The 16,824-nt window shown below is 37.3% G+C and overlaps 1 protein-coding gene across 2 annotated transcripts in view; it reads left to right on the top strand.

The window, feature by feature from the left end:
* Positions 1 to 16,824, top strand: part of LOC129757511 (glutamate receptor 1) — a 603,301-nt gene that overhangs the window by 544,385 nt on the left and 42,092 nt on the right. For both annotated transcript variants that reach the window (XM_055754774.1, XM_055754775.1), the window contains exon 7: positions 9,978 to 10,240. In XM_055754774.1, coding sequence (XP_055610749.1) covers positions 9,978 to 10,240 — 263 coding nt within the window. The remainder of the gene's footprint in view (positions 1 to 9,977; positions 10,241 to 16,824) is intronic.

The following is a 16,824-nucleotide window of genomic DNA, read 5'->3' on the forward strand; positions in this document are numbered from 1 at the left end:
AACGAAAACTGAGTACTCTGTGTAGAGAATATTGGACATAATAAAGAAAAATAAAAATAAAAAAAGAATCATGAGATTAATAAAATAATAGAAAAATAGAAACTATCAATAAACGTTGGTAGAAATCGAACTTTAGAAATAAGATCCTTTACGAGACACCCTGTGTTACTGAACTGCGCGATTTCGCTCGGAATCGAAAAATGGTCGTGCGAAAGGGGGCGAAACAACATGTAAAGAGCGAGAGAGAATTCATAGGCAAGTCGGTTAGTGAGCACGAGTGAGTAAACGATGTCTTGAAATCCTTAAACGAATAATGAATGAGCCGAACGAATCAGTTTGCAGAAAGAGCTTATCGAGATAAGACGGTTCGTCGTAATAAAAATTGATTCGCTGTGAAAGAAATCAAAATGGCCAGACCGATCAGTCACGACACTCTGGTTGCTCAAGCTGCACTACTTACTTAATGATCCCGCGTCGATCCTCCGGTGCATAGGGCCGTGGTAAAAGACCTCCACTGTTGACAATCCGGAGCCAGCGTCTTCACCTGGTCTCAGTCAAGATTCTCGTCGACAGTTCGGATTTCAGCGGCTAGGCTTCGCCGCCACGAATTTCTGGGTCTGCCCCTTCTTCAATGTCCCCCTGGACTCCATTCAAATCTCGTTTTCATCTTTTCGCAGCGTGTGCCCAATCCATCTCCACTTACTTTCCAGAATCTCGATTTCTAGCGCCTTTTGATGACACCGGCGATGTAGTTTCTCATTCGAGATCCAGTTGCCAGGCCACCAAGCGCGGATGATATTCCGCAGGCAGCGGTTTACAAATACTTGTATTTTTCGCGTCGTCACCGCATATGTGCACCAAGTTTCACACCCGTACAACAATACGGATTTCACGTTTGAGTTGAAGGTTCGGATGTTTGTTCGTAAAGCCGCACTACGACCTAGCGCAATAATTACCCGATTTTCCTCTTATCACCACATGGTACATTATATTGCCTGTTGTTTCCGATTTGCCCAACTTACCTGAGAGAAAACCCGATCCGAATCAATATCATTATCTGGGCAAGAATTTGAGAGGGCCAAATATGCACTGATAACAATTGTACAACATGAGTGTTACGACGAAGATAGGTTCTCGAGGTTCTCGTCAACTGTGCGGATTTCAGCGGCTAGACTATGCCGTCACGAGCTTCTGGGCCTACCTCTTCTCCGAGGTCCATCTGGATTCCAGTCAAGCGCTTCTCTACAAATCTCGTTTTCATCTCTTCGCAGCGTGTGCCCAATAGACTGAGTCGATTTGGAGTCATTTTTGAATTTCTTAAACCCTGGGGTCTTAAAACTTTCGTTTTGGTTCAAAACTCATCCATGATTTTTTGCAGAATTTTTCAATAACGTTTACATGAGTAAATTTGAATTTTTAGGTTTGTATGGGAAAATTGAATATTTAGTACTGAAAAATCTTCATCATTTTTGTTTCTTCTGTGCAACCAAGCCTGCTAATGGTTTTTATGTCAATTTATAAATTATCTCAAGCAAATTTTTCGCTGAACAACTTTGTCGAAGACCGTAATATCGTATCTTTTTAGGAAAAAAAGTTATTAGCTGTTAAACAAGGGTTTGTCTTTTGGCATTGATTAACTATAAATTCTATTGACATCACTGCTGGGTTCCCAGCGATGTATTGCGTGACTTCTTTTCATGCAATACTTCGTGGGGCACAAGCAGTGGTATCTATTGTCTGAGAAACGTTTCAAGCTTGTACCAATTCTAGCAACTTTGCCAAAAAAAGTCATTACTGTATCAATAATCGTTTCAAAAATATGACAATTTTTAAAAAAATATCAATTTTCAGTTTTTTCAACAGAACTTTTTAAGGAGTGAAGTTATGTTGTAGAGTTTTGGAGACAGTAAAGTTGGACACTTTTACTGAATATGCTGTATAAAAATTTTGAAGTTTAAACGGAGTATTTTAAAAGTACTTGACAAAAAAAGTCATTTTAAACTGATAATATTTCTTCAGTTCGTACGAGTTTGGTTACATATTTTTCAGTTTTGCAATCAGAAAAGTTTTCGAACCTTTCGAATAATCTACAGTTCAAAGTGGCCAATTGTGATCTTCATAGTGTGGTGAGGACTCAGGGCATGCCGGGTTAAATTGATCGGAGGCTTTACCATTTGCTGCTTCCATGGCACAGCAATGAACAGCAACAGCACCGGGTACACCTCGGATGAGTCAATCAATTAGCGCTAGTGACCTGGTATGCTGCGCGCTTCTCCACTGGCTAACAGGTTGGGAGAAAGGTTTTTGTCTACACTTAATCAGTCCACAATTCGTCGCACAGCACACCATTTGTCGTTACGTGTTTCGGATGCGATTTCAAAACGCAAATAGACACCGAATTTCACGAATAAATAAAAACTTTATTAATGTACTCCACCGACAAAAACAAATAGTACGGAGCCGATGTTACTACTTCGGGACAGGGTGGCCAACTTTTTTTTTTCAATAATCAGAGAACTGGTGAAATAAAAATCAGGCTACGTAAAAGTAACACAAATTGAAGTGATGACCTTTTTTTGGTCATCCCTCCACATTTTCACTCAAATATGTGTTGTGAGCCTACTTGGTTGAATAATTCTGCTGAATCAAAGCAATCAAACAATTTCCTTTTTTAAATAAGAATTTAAGGGAATCTTTCAATTGCTTTGATTCAGCCACATTTTTAACTTAAGCAATGGTACCTTATCCAGTTCCTTAATACCCATTTTTCATCACATTTGCCAAAATCAGGCTATATCAGACAAATTTTCAAAAATCAGGCAAAGCCTGAAAAATCAGGCACATTGGCATCTCTGCTACGAGATTTTATTTAGACTGATTTAGACCAAGGTGGGTATATATTCAGGAGGTGTTCCCGAATAACAAATTTCCGATTCAGCCATTTTGGCTATGTAGGCTATGCAACTATACGGAACTCATGAAGTTTGTTTACCAACAAATCACAGAAAAGCTGAGCAAAAAATAAACAAACTCATTGAGAGCCCCGCTCACTTCTCGCCTACTTACTGTGAAAGTCGGAGAACCTAGTGTATCTAAGAACCTTGATTTAGACTGAGTTGGTGAGTTACCGCGTCAAACAATTAATTCGGGAACTCACTGGTATGATATTTCTTAACTAGTGTTGCTCAAGTTTTCATTGTTTTACAATTCAATATTATACAACGAACATTGAATTAATTAAAGAGTGTTTTACGATGCTTGGTGTTACTTTTCTTAATGGTAAGTGGAAAAGTGTTTGATTCTAGGTTCGGTTACCAACATTCCGCCAATCTTGAAAAGGCACACACATTTAAAAACTGATTTCACGAAAATGGGGAGCCTTCATCCGTTTCTTTTATCTTCGACAGTGTGGACCAAAAGAAAAGATCATGGACCAGGAGGAGCAGGAGCAGTAATTGGTACTGGGCGGTACGGAAACCAGCTGGAGCTTTGCTATCTGAAACAAAGAGGAACCCAGTAGACCAACAAACATACTATAAAAGGATTGGAACCGCAATCACCTGGTGCTTAGGTTTTTATACAGGATCTAACTTAGAGTGTAGCTCTTTTCAGCCGATGCTAGGAGTATTCGATGGGAGGGGATGTCCACCACAGGAAGCCGGAAACGATGAAATGCGACTTCATTTGGAAGGTTGATTTCTGCGGATCAAGAAGGAACCCAGCAGCACAACAAACTAAACTTGGAAATATTGGAATCTCAATCACCTGATTCTCAAAAATCATGTACAGGAGCTAACTTAGAGTGTAGTTCTACTCATTCAGGCTGCAATCGGCAAGTACTGGTTCTAGGAGGTCCGCAATGTACAAGCGGAGAATCTAACACCATCTGGAGCTTGTTTCTGGGAAGCAAAAGGAAATCCAGTAGACCAACAAACGAAATGTAAAATTATTGGAACCGCAATCACCTGATCCATAAAATTACGTGCAGTAGCTGTATTAAAGTGCAGTTCTACTCATAGGTTATTTTCAGGAACTGCGGTGACCGGTTCTCCAACGGGTTGCTCATCAACTGGATCGGTTTCGGGTTGTTCTGATACGGGTAACAGGGCAAGTTTGTTGACACATCTGGAAACGACGTCTCGCTTCGCAGTTGCCTAAGGTGACCACTCGTTAAACGCCGTCTTTCTCAGGATGAACCACCGTGATGATCCCTAGTGGCCATTGGGCTGGCGGACGCAGATCGTCTTGGATGATCACCATTTGGTTGTGTTGGATTACTGTTGATGGTCTACGGTGCTTGGAGGCTCGGGCTTGAAGCTGCTGCAGATATTCTAGGTACCATCTACGCCAGATTCGTTGAAACCTTTTCTGCGTGAGCTTCCAATACGATAGTTGTCTTCGTTGGAAATGTTGGAGTGGCCTATTTCTCTCAGTAGATGGTGCTTCATTGATTTCACTGCTGCTACCCATAGACCTCCGAAATGGGGCGATCGAGGGGGTATAAAATGACATGAAATCTGGTAGATTCTGTGCAACTCATTGCTTGCACCTCGAAACGCAGTGCCATTGTCGCTGTGGATCTCTTGGGGAAAGCTTCGGAGGGCAGAAAATTGGTGTAGAGCAGCGATGAAGGCCGGCGTGGAGAGATCAGACACCAGCTCGATGTGGACGGCACGTGTGGTAAAGCAAACGAAGATGCAAACGTATGCTTTCGTTAGGCCTCGTTTTCGAACGAGAGACTTGATGTAAACTGGTCCAAAGTAGCCTACATAATACTTCGCCTACAGGTTTGAAAGCGGGTGTTTCGCGAGCAGAACTACTGGATGTTTCATAGCTTCCGAAACGGTTGCGTTGGCCAGAACTCCTCTAATCCAAATGACTCCATCTGAATCCAGTTTTGTGCGGATGTACTTCAACTGCGATGAAGATGAAAGACAGCCAGTCGATGCTTGGGTGACTAGCTCTTCAAGAAAACTCTGATTATTTGCAAGACGACACAGTGTCAAATCTGCATCTTGCAGATCGGCGGTGGTAGGCGCTTGGGATGGGTAAATTTTTGTCTTCCGTACAGCAGCTTTCAACAAGCGGAAGTATCCCAGCAAACATTTTTGTAGGTTATATTTCTCAATAAACTTTGCTATACGTTTCATATACATTATAAAATCATCTTATATAACTCAAAAAAAAACAGCATTTACGTACTAAAGTGGAGGCAATATACATACATATTTTTAACTTCTGGCTTATGCGATAAGTGTTGTAAAAATTGGACGATATACAACACCTTTTACCGTACATCCTAACACTATGCGAGAGAGCGCAAGTTTTGCTCTCATTGCATGCAAACCGTTGCCAGCGACAATATTTGCTGCTTCTCTCATTGGACAGTTTAACCAAATGGACCCTCTGATTTTTAGAAATCTGGTTGCACTGCTTATCGCAAAGAGAACAACAAGGTTGTTTTCTCACTTGAATTCCGCACGCGGGAGACATATTTGCAAACATGGCGCAATTTTGTCATATCCGAGTCGGTAGACTTTAACTAACCATGTTTACGATCATTTACTTGGTTTGGTAGGAATTACGAGTCACATTAACATTGTTGACGAGTTGAGCTGACATTTCTAATGCGATGTTATGTTTGCTGGGATAGCAAGCAGTTAGCGATGAAGCGCATAAGTTTCTGGTAACTGGAATACATTCCGAAGATACGATCTGCAAATTCGTCATCCCCCACGACAGCTGGAAGCGCAGCAACTAGAACTCTCATCTCACTCATCGAACTGGTTTGGCAGGCTGAAAACTCGGTTCGTGAATACTGGGAAGGCGGTAACTGGAGCCATGGATATCCAGTCCACCAAAGCGGATGATTGACAAGCTCAGGTGGACTTATTCCAAAGGAAAGTACATCGGCTGGATTCGATTCTCCGCGAATATGCTTCCAAAAATTCACATCTGTTGAATTCTAGATCTTAGACACTCGGTTGGCTACAAATGTCTTCCAGCGATTGGCCGGTGATTGTTGCCACTGAAGATCCGTCGAGGAATCAGTCCCGAAGAACACTTCGGCAAGCAACTTGAGAGCACGGTCGACCTTCTCAGATAGGCTGATAGATAGAACTGCCCCTTCGACTTCAAAGTCAGCAATACGACACGAACGACTTCATCACATTCGGACCGAATGTAGCAGCAGCTACCGTAGGCCTTCTCCGACGCGTCCGGGAAAAAAGCAATTGGAAGGAAGTGACCTTGGCTGAAGACACGTATCGAGGAACTTAGATCATGGCGAGGCATCCAGCGTGCTATGAAACTCCTTCCAATCGGCCTGGTACGACACTGTTAGTGGGTGATTCCACTCGAAATGGTTCTCCGTTCTCTGTTCAAAGTCCCCACAAACGCTGCATGAACAGCTTGGCGACGGTAATAATAATCGGTCCAACCAAACCGAGTGGATCGAAGATCTGGGCGATGTACGACATTATCTTGCGCTTTGTGAGAACTGGAGCTGGCAGGTTCAACTGGACTCAAAAACGTACATATAACGTCAGACCTTGTTTCCCAATCAAATCCGAGCGCAACGACTGCCTGATCGTCCTGCAGGCTGTCTCTACACAGATTGATTGCTGAAGTTTACCAAGACGGCGCTTTTTTTTACATATTTTGATTTGTTCGAGAGTCAATGCTAAACAGCGTCGTTACTGTGGTTGCGTCGATTACAATTGGAAATTTTGAAGTAAATGAAGTTAATTTTAGTAAGGCTGAATCTAGGTAGTCATCAGGTCAGTTGTATGGCGGTCTGGATTTGGACCTTAATAGGGCATAGATTCGGGACGTCATACCAATATTCGGCACTTTATATCTTAGGAACCACTGGAACAAGTTCTACAAAATTCGTATTTGAGTAACGAAAAGCGTTGTGTGTAATTTTGCTGAACAGAGTTGAGTTATTAAAATTTCACATTAAAATTACACATTATACTCCCAAGTGCTGCACACTTGCGGCGAGCGAAAAACGAGATATATCTTATTTGGTCTACAATGTGATGGGATTTAAAATATCTAAAAAAAAGTGTGATGAAGTTGCCGGAAAACTCTTATTTGGTTCATTTTTGTAGTTTTTATCTTTTTTGCATTTTGTTCCCATTTTTGCCATTTTCGTCATTTTCGTCATTTTTGTCATTTTTGCCAATTTTGTCATTTTTGTCATTTTTGTCATTTTTGTCATTTTTGTCATTTTTGTCATTTTTGTCATTTTTGTCATTTTTGTCATTTTTGTCATTTTTGTCATTTTTGTCATTTTTGTCATTTTTGTCATTTTTGTCATTTTTGTCATTTTTGTCATTTTTGTCATTTTTGTCATTTTTGTCATTTTTGTCATTTTTGTCATTTTTGTCATTTTTGTCATTTTTGTCATTTTTGTCATTTTTGTCATTTTTGTCATTTTAATCAGTTTTGTCATCTTTGTCATTTTTGTCATTTTTGTCATTTTTGTCATTTTTGTCATTTTTGTCATTTTTGTCATTTTTGTAATTTTTGTAATTTTTGTAATTTTTGTCATTTTTGTCATTTTTGTCATTTTTGTCATTTTTGTCATTTTTGTCATTTTTGTCATTTTTGTCATTTTTGTCATTTTTGTCATTTTTGTCATTTTTGTCATTTTTGTCATTTTTGTCTTTTTTTGTCATTTTTGTCATTTTTGTCAATTTTGTCATTTTTGTCATTTTTGTCATTTTTGTCATTTTTGTCATTTTTGTCATTTTTGTCATTTTTGTCATTTTTGTCATTTTTGTCATTTTTGTCATTTTTGGCATTTTTGTCATTTTTGTCAATTTTGTCATTTTTGTCATTTTTGTCATTTTTGTCATTTTTTTCATTTTTGTCATTTTTGTCGTTTTTGTCGTTTTTGTCATTTTTGTCATTTTTGTCATTTTTGTCATTTTTGTCATTTTTGTCATTTTTGTCATTTTTGTCATTTTTGTCTTTTTTTGTCATTTTTGTCATTTTTGTCATTTTTTTCATTTTTGTCATTTTTGTCATTTTTGTCGTTTTTGTCAATTTTGTCATTTTTGTCATTTTTGTCATTTTTGTCATTTTTGTCATTTTTGTCATTTTTGTCAATTTTGTCATTTTTGTCATTTTTGTCATTTTTGTCATTTTTGTCATTTTTGTCATTTTTGTCATTTTTTTCATTTTTGTCATTTTTGTCATTTTTGTCATTTTTGTCATTTTTGTCATTTTTGTCATTTTTGTCATTTTTGTCATTTTTGTCATTTTTGTCAATTTTGTCATTTTTGTCATTTTTGTCATTTTTGACATTTTTGTCATTTTTGTCATTTTTGTCTTTTTTTGTCATTTTTGTCATTTTTGTCATTTTAATCATTTTTGTCATCTTTGTCATTTTTGTCATTTTTGTCATTTTTGTCATTTTTGTCATTTTTGTCATTTTTGTCATTTTTGTCATTTTTGTCATTTTTGTCATTTTTGTCATTTTTGTCATTTTTGTCATTTTTGTCATTTTTGTCATTTTTGTCATTTTTGTCATTTTTGTCATTTTTGTCATTTTTGTCATTTTTGTCATTTTTGTCATTTTTGTCATTTTAATCATTTTTGTCATCTTTGTCATTTTTGTCATTTTTGTCATTTTTGTCATTTTTGTCATTTTTGTCATTTTTGTCATTTTTGTCATTTTTGTCATTTTTGTCATTTTTGTCATTTTTGTCATTTTTGTCATTTTTGTCATTTTTGTCATTTTTGTCATTTTTGTCATTTTTGTCATTTTTGTCATTTTTGTCATTTTTGTCATTTTTGTCATTTTTGTAATTTTTGTCATTTTTGTCATTTTTGTCATTTTTGTCATTTTTGTCGTTTTTGTCGTTTTTGTCATTTTTGTCATTTTTGTCATTTTTGTCATTTTTGTCATTTTTGTCATTTTTGTCATTTTTGTCTTTTTTTGTCATTTTTGTCATTTTTGTCATTTTTTTCATTTTTGTCATTTTTGTCATTTTTGTCATTTTTGTCAATTTTGTCATTTTTGTCATTTTTGTCATTTTTGTCATTTTTGTCATTTTTGTCATTTTTGTCAATTTTGTCATTTTTGTCATTTTTGTCATTTTTGTCATTTTTGTCATTTTTGTCATTTTTGTCATTTTTGTCATTTTTGTCATTTTTGTCAATTTTGTCATTTTTGTTATTTTTGTCATTTTTGTCATTTTTGTCATTTTTGTCATTTTTGTCATTTTTGTCATTTTTGTCATTTTTGTCATTTTAATCATTTTTGTCATCTTTTAGTCATTTTTATCCGGTTCATTCAACAACTCATATAAGATTCTTGTAAATTAAGCAATTCAGACAGTATCGATATCGTTGATGGTGGTTCCAGCACCATTCCAAAAATTAAAGTTCCACAATGGCATAATAATGATGACATCAAGATAAATATTCGATTGACCATATAGGTAGATACCGACCACTGCATCGTTATGATAAATTAATCTCACACCCAGCAGCTGATAAAGAGAGGTGCCTCTGAAAGAGTGTGCTGGTCCCGATGAATGAGTCCCGGGTGCGTGTCCCTTTGACCGAAATCGTCAACGAGCTGTTTGGGACCGACCGACTCGACTCGAACAAAAATAATGCCTCGGATGACCCGCAAAGCTCTTCGGCACATTAATCTTGAGTCTCTCTCTGTCTCTGGCTTTGATTCTGTATTGGGTTTGCGTTTGCCCTGATGCAGTGAGGGCCACTCTTGCTCATTGTGTCTCTGCCGTGTGTAGAGTAGGTTTTCACACGCACCAGCAGCCGTGAGCCGTTTTGGCACTTTATGCAAACCATAAATCTAATTTAACTTACACACACAAACACACGTTCACTTACTGGATTGTTTCTTCTTTCCCCCAAACCACTGCATGGAATCGGAACCAAAACAACAATGGCGGCTGCTGCAATACCTGGGAATGGTCCTTGGTCCTCGCAACCAGATGAGCTACACATCGTTAAGGATGGGCAGTACGGCGCCGAGAATCCGGACGTGAAGGGCGGCTGGGACGGCATGGTCGGCGAGCTGGTGCGGAAAGAGGCGGACATCGCAATCGCATCGATGACAATTACCTCGGAACGGGAGCGGGTTATCGACTTCAGCAAGCCGTTCATGTCCCTCGGCATCTCCATTATGATCAAACGGCCGGTCAAGCAGAAGCCGGGTGTGTTCAGCTTTCTCAACCCGCTGTCCAAGGAGATCTGGGTAAGTGCCAGCCAATGGGCGATGAAAAGGGGGAGGGGCATCGGACCAGGTGCCGTCGCCCTGTTTAGCAGTTTGATGTTTGCAGCAGTCGAAACATTAAATTATACCTTGGTACTCGATACTGTTGGCGTGTTTTTGGGACAGATTTGCCGGTATCTTTTGAAATAGTAGCAATCTAGGTGCTCTGCTGCTGGTTTGTGTATTTGAACGACGCTGCTAGGCAAACAACAACCGATTTGCTTGCTGCTCAGATTTCGACGCGCGAGTGCTCAGACCGCGATAAGCAGCGAACGAACTGTGGGAGCGATTGGGTTTTTTTTTCACTCTCTGGGAAAAGATAATATTTATATTTTGTATAACGAATGCGGGAAACTATCCATTCGCAAAATGGATCCATAAATTTGAACCAGCACATACTTGTCTGTGGATATCCTACATCCGGTTATGTTTATTAAAGATTTTAAATGTACACATCCTGAAGGTTCATCTTTTTTCCGCTGGAATCAATATATTCATGTACGACCTGAATCAAGGTGTTTGTTTGGGTGTACCGAAACAATAACGACGGATTTTGTAATCAACTCTTTGGAGTGAGGTTACTGTATCCTGCAACGCCAAAAAAAGTACATTAAAATAATGTTTCGAATTTTTTTTTTAAATGGGAAAACCAGCATATACAAGCACTTAAATATCGAAAAATTAGTTGCATGTTAAGTGACTTACATGACAACAATAATTTTACTGTTATACCTTACCTTTATACTTTTTTATACAATTTGTTTTCTTGAGTTTTGGATTTATCACCGCGATTGTTTGTTCTTCGAAATTATCGACGTTTTTCGGTGAGTTTTAATAATAATAAAACAGATTTACCAGTTGTCCATACGTTTCGAGCTACTCTGGCATTCGCTCCTCCTCAGTGGACACTAAAATTATATTTTACTTTTATACATTAAACTTTAAATCTAAATTTTTAATTTTAACTTACAATTGACTGGCCATCGTCTGAACTATTTTGATTTTGGACAGTTTGTTTTGTTTTGCGTTTACATTTGTTTGTCAGTGTCTGTGTCAATTTTGCGATTATGGGGTCGTAAGCGGTCTTAAAATTTAACGAGTCTCTCTGCCTATTAACGACATTATCGTCACCTCTCAATTTGATGTAAAATGTCTCGGCAGTTATTCTAGCATTGTATCCAGTAACTCTTTCCAATATTTTGGTACTTTCAAAATCAAAAATGTGCCCAGTTTCTAGACTGTGCTGTGCTAGACCTGTACTTATTTGTTTTGTGGATACATTTGTCTTATGTTGCTTCAAACGTTTTTCTAAAAACTGACTCGTTTCTCCTACATATGATTTACTACATCCTCCACATGTTATTTCGTAAACAACATTTATGTTTTTGTTCTTTGGAATCTTGTCCTTGGTTTTTGTGAATATCATATTTTTGACCTTGTCTAATGGCTGAAAAGCGACGTTGATATCAAATTGTTTTAAGTATCTGGACAATTTTTCTCCCAAACCAGCACAGTACGGAATGGTTACAAAATTATTCATGCTCTTACTGGACACGCTTAAGCTATTGTATAATTTGTGTGTTCGTTCTTTAATTACATTTCTTACAAGATGTGAGGGGTAGTTATTAATTTTTAAAATGTTTTTAACTGTCTTGAGCGTTTTTTCCCTGTATCTTGTGTGAGTGAGCCTAATTGCTCTGTCTACCAATGCGATTATTGTATTTTTTTTATGCGAAAAAGGGCTAACGGAGTTAAAATCTAAATATCTACCTTTCTCATCTTTGGGGAACCATTCCGTTGATATCGTGTTCGTTTCTCGGCGTAAAATTGTATCCAAGAATTTGATTTCACCATTCACCTCGTGTTCGATTGTAAACTGCAGCCTTTGATGAAACCCATTGAATGTACGGACGATTTCGTGTTGTTCATCACTCTTTGCAGCAACCAAGCAGTCGTCCACATACCGCTTGAAGAACACCGGTGAGATACCCTTCGTTTGAAGTTCAACGAGTGCTGCCTGTTCAATCCGTTCCAGAGCGATAGATGACACAACTGGACTCAATGGGGAGCCCATCGGAACACCAAACTTCTGCGAGTAAAATTTCCCACAATATTGGAAAAAGGTAGATTCCAACACTAGTTTTAACAAATTCAGGAAATCATCTTTTTGAATTTTTGTGTGCGGTTCTAAATCGTCCCAACGTAACGCAATTGATTCCAAAGCGAAATCAACTGGTACGTTCGTGAACAGTGAGACGACGTCCAGTGAGAAAAGAACCGTCTCTGGGGGAAGAACGACACTCCGCATTTCGTCAGCAAAATCAAAACTGTTGTTGATGTGGTGCACGGTGTTTCCGGCGATCTTATTTAAAATCCCAGACAGATATTTCGCTATTTTGTATGTGGCAGTGCCAATAGTTGACACAATCAAGCGAAGTGGCCTTCCATCCTTATGTGTTTTGGGGAGACCATACACTCTGGGCGGGTTGCAGTGAAACACTTTTAATTTGTACATTGTGCGTTTGTCAATGCAACCTTGCTTATGCCACTCCGTGATGATGGTATTGATTTTTTTAAGTGTTGTGCTGGTCGGATCCTTATCAAGGCTAATATAGGTTTCATTATCATTTAACAGATTCTGCATTTTTTCATCATATTCTTTTCGTTTCATGATAACTATAGCCTTGCCTTTATCTGCTTTTGTGACCAACAGATCCGGACGATTCTCTCGTGTTGATCCGTCGCATGATCAACACGAGCTGATGAGGAGTGAGATGCGAAAATCGATGGTATTTTTTAAGAATCGTCCGGATCTGTTGGTCACAAAAGCAGATAAAGGCAAGGCTATAGTTATCATGAAACGAAAAGAATATGATGAAAAAATGCAGAATCTGTTAAATGATAATGAAACCTATATTAGCCTTGATAAGGATCCGACCAGCACAACACTTAAAAAAATCAATACCATCATCACGGAGTGGCATAAGCAAGGTTGCATTGACAAACGCACAATGTACAAATTAAAAGTGTTTCACTGCAACCCGCCCAGAGTGTATGGTCTCCCCAAAACACATAAGGATGGAAGGCCACTTCGCTTGATTGTGTCAACTATTGGCACTGCCACATACAAAATAGCGAAATATCGGTCTGGGATTTTAAATAAGATCGCCGGAAACACCGTGCACCACATCAACAACAGTTTTGATTTTGCTGACGAAATGCGGAGTGTCGTTCTTCCCCCAGAGACGGTTCTTTTCTCACTGGACGTCGTCTCACTGTTCACGAACGTACCAGTTGATTTCGCTTTGGAATCAATTGCGTTACGTTGGGACGATTTAGAACCGCACACAAAAATTCAAAAAGATGATTTCCTGAATTTGTTAAAACTAGTGTTGGAATCTACCTTTTTCCAATATTGTGGGAAATTTTACTCGCAGAAGTTTGGTGTTCCGATGGGCTCCCCATTGAGTCCAGTTGTGTCATCTATCGCTCTGGAACGGATTGAACAGGCAGCACTCGTTGAACTTCAAACGAAGGGTATCTCACCGGTGTTCTTCAAGCGGTATGTGGACGACTGCTTGGTTGCTGCAAAGAGTGATGAACAACACGAAATCGTCCGTACATTCAATGGGTTTCATCAAAGGCTGCAGTTTACAATCGAACACGAGGTGAATGGTGAAATCAAATTCTTGGATACAATTTTACGCCGAGAAACGAACACGATATCAACGGAATGGTTCCCCAAAGATGAGAAAGGTAGATATTTAGATTTTAACTCCGTTAGCCCTTTTTCGCATAAAAAAAATACAATAATCGCATTGGTAGACAGAGCAATTAGGCTCACTCACACAAGATACAGGGAAAAAACGCTCAAGACAGTTAAAAACATTTTAAAAATTAATAACTACCCCTCACATCTTGTAAGAAATGTAATTAAAGAACGAACACACAAATTATACAATAGCTTAAGCGTGTCCAGTAAGAGCATGAATAATTTTGTAACCATTCCGTACTGTGCTGGTTTGGGAGAAAAATTGTCCAGATACTTAAAACAATTTGATATCAACGTCGCTTTTCAGCCATTAGACAAGGTCAAAAATATGATATTCACAAAAACCAAGGACAAGATTCCAAAGAACAAAAACATAAATGTTGTTTACGAAATAACATGTGGAGGATGTAGTAAATCATATGTAGGAGAAACGAGTCAGTTTTTAGAAAAACGTTTGAAGCAACATAAGACAAATGTATCCACAAAACAAATAAGTACAGGTCTAGCACAGCACAGTCTAGAAACTGGGCACATTTTTGATTTTGAAAGTACCAAAATATTGGAAAGAGTTACTGGATACAATGCTAGAATAACTGCCGAGACATTTTACATCAAATTGAGAGGTGACGATAATGTCGTTAATAGGCAGAGAGACTCGTTAAATTTTAAGACCGCTTACGACCCCATAATCGCAAAATTGACACAGACACTGACAAACAAATGTAAACGCAAAACAAAACAAACTGTCCAAAATCAAAATAGTTCAGACGATGGCCAGTCAATTGTAAGTTAAAATTAAAAATTTAGATTTAAAGTTTAATGTATAAAAGTAAAATATAATTTTAGTGTCCACTGAGGAGGAGCGAATGCCAGAGTAGCTCGAAACGTATGGACAACTGGTAAATCTGTTTTATTATTATTAAAACTCACCGAAAAACGTCGATAATTTCGAAGAACAATTTGTTTTCTTGTAATTTTGTGTCAAAAATCAAAGGCTCAATTCTGCTGGATGATTCGTGAGTATAGAATCTTTTGATTTCATTCATTTCATCAAGGGAAAACAAACTTAGCATTATAAATTACTGTTTAAATTAAAAAATTATGATGGAGGAGTAATTTTTTGCAATTTTTTTCTCTAATTAGTGTGCTTCTGATTCGAGTACGGGTCTTCGATGTTTTCTTTTCCTTTTAAACCTATATTCAGAACTGTAACAGCTAAGTAAAAATTTTAATTCATCAACAATTCGATAAGAAATTAGAAGACCTAAAAAAATTATATATAAAAATTGTCTCATTTTAACACTGAACCCTCACCCGTCCCAGAAATTTTAACCCTTTAGAGTCTTTGGAGTGTCAATTTGACACTCCCTCTTTTGAAACGAAGATCTTATTCAATATTTATTTAAGAAAAAATGTTTATAAAACATTTATAAAAGAAACACAATTCGCTAATTCAACAACTTTTGAAAAAAACGATTTTAAACAAATTTAGAACACAATGAAGATCCATTATTAAAAAATATTCATTACACTGACAAGCTTATGGGCTTCAAGAAAAGTGTGGAGAAAGGAGGCATCTTTTATGTAAACAATATTAAAAATGAAACTATTCAAACAATTTTAAAATGATTTACATCAAAACTTAGTCAATATGAAATGATTTTGGCATGACTTTATAATTGATTTTCACGAATAAACTATTCTATTCAATAAAATCTTAGAGTTTGACATAAAAATCAATGTTAGCTACGAAAAAACCCCTTTTTGTAATAACTCTCGTAAAATTTGAAATAAAATTACATAAATACATTAAAAAACTTCTCGCAATTTTCAAACCGAGGAAAACCACTAAAAATTCAATTTGAAATTTGACACATTGCGAAACACCGAATCATTAAAATTGTTGACAGAACAAGATCATCGGAACTCAAGAAATCAAGATATTTATGATAGAACAGAGTCTACCGGATCAACAAGTTTCTATAATTTTACTAAGTTTGTGTTCTAAAATGTACAAGCATTTCGGAAGAATTCCTGCATTTTATGCATCTGATGTACGATTCCACAATTTTGCTTCCTGTACTGAATTTATCACTATGTAAATAAAAATCATAGTATTTTTATACTATATACTAAATACTATGTAAAAAAAAATTGAGTTTATTAAACGACGAAAAGAAAGTGAAAGGGAGTACGAGTACAAATAGATAATCTGTTAATTCAATCAACAACTTCAGTTATATAAAATCTAGGCAATGTGCAAATCAGTAAATTTTATAAATTTCTCCTAATCGATTTATGCAAAAAAAGGTTTTCGATAGTTTTTTCTATATAACCTAATCCGCTATTGAGTGTCAGTATGGCACTATTGGAGGAGTTTGGCGGCTTTAAACTTTATGCGGGTGCATCCAAATGAAAAAAATCCTTGGGGACCCTCAATGAATTTTTATAATCTTTATCTTTGCATTGTTACTTTTTTATGGACGCATCCTGAAAGCCCAGGAAAAAAACTCCCAAATCAAATTTTGAGTGTTCATTTGACACTCCTCGCCTCAAACCACTGTATCGCTCTTGTTTCAAAACCACTTTGTTCAAAGTTTCTAATTTTGGAAACCTCGTTATGTAACTCAAATATGTTTTTCAGACATAGTTCATCTACAACACTTCAGTTTCCCGTTATTCAAAGTCTAAGAAAAAAAATCCGAAAAACATTCTTCGGAAAAAAAATGTTGAACCGCTACGGAATGCTCAAAAAAATGTTACTCAATGTCCAAGAAAGCTGAGGTTCAAAGCT

This window comes from Uranotaenia lowii, chromosome 3 (genome assembly GCF_029784155.1).
Source record: "Uranotaenia lowii strain MFRU-FL chromosome 3, ASM2978415v1, whole genome shotgun sequence".
Taxonomy (NCBI): domain Eukaryota; kingdom Metazoa; phylum Arthropoda; class Insecta; order Diptera; family Culicidae; genus Uranotaenia; species Uranotaenia lowii.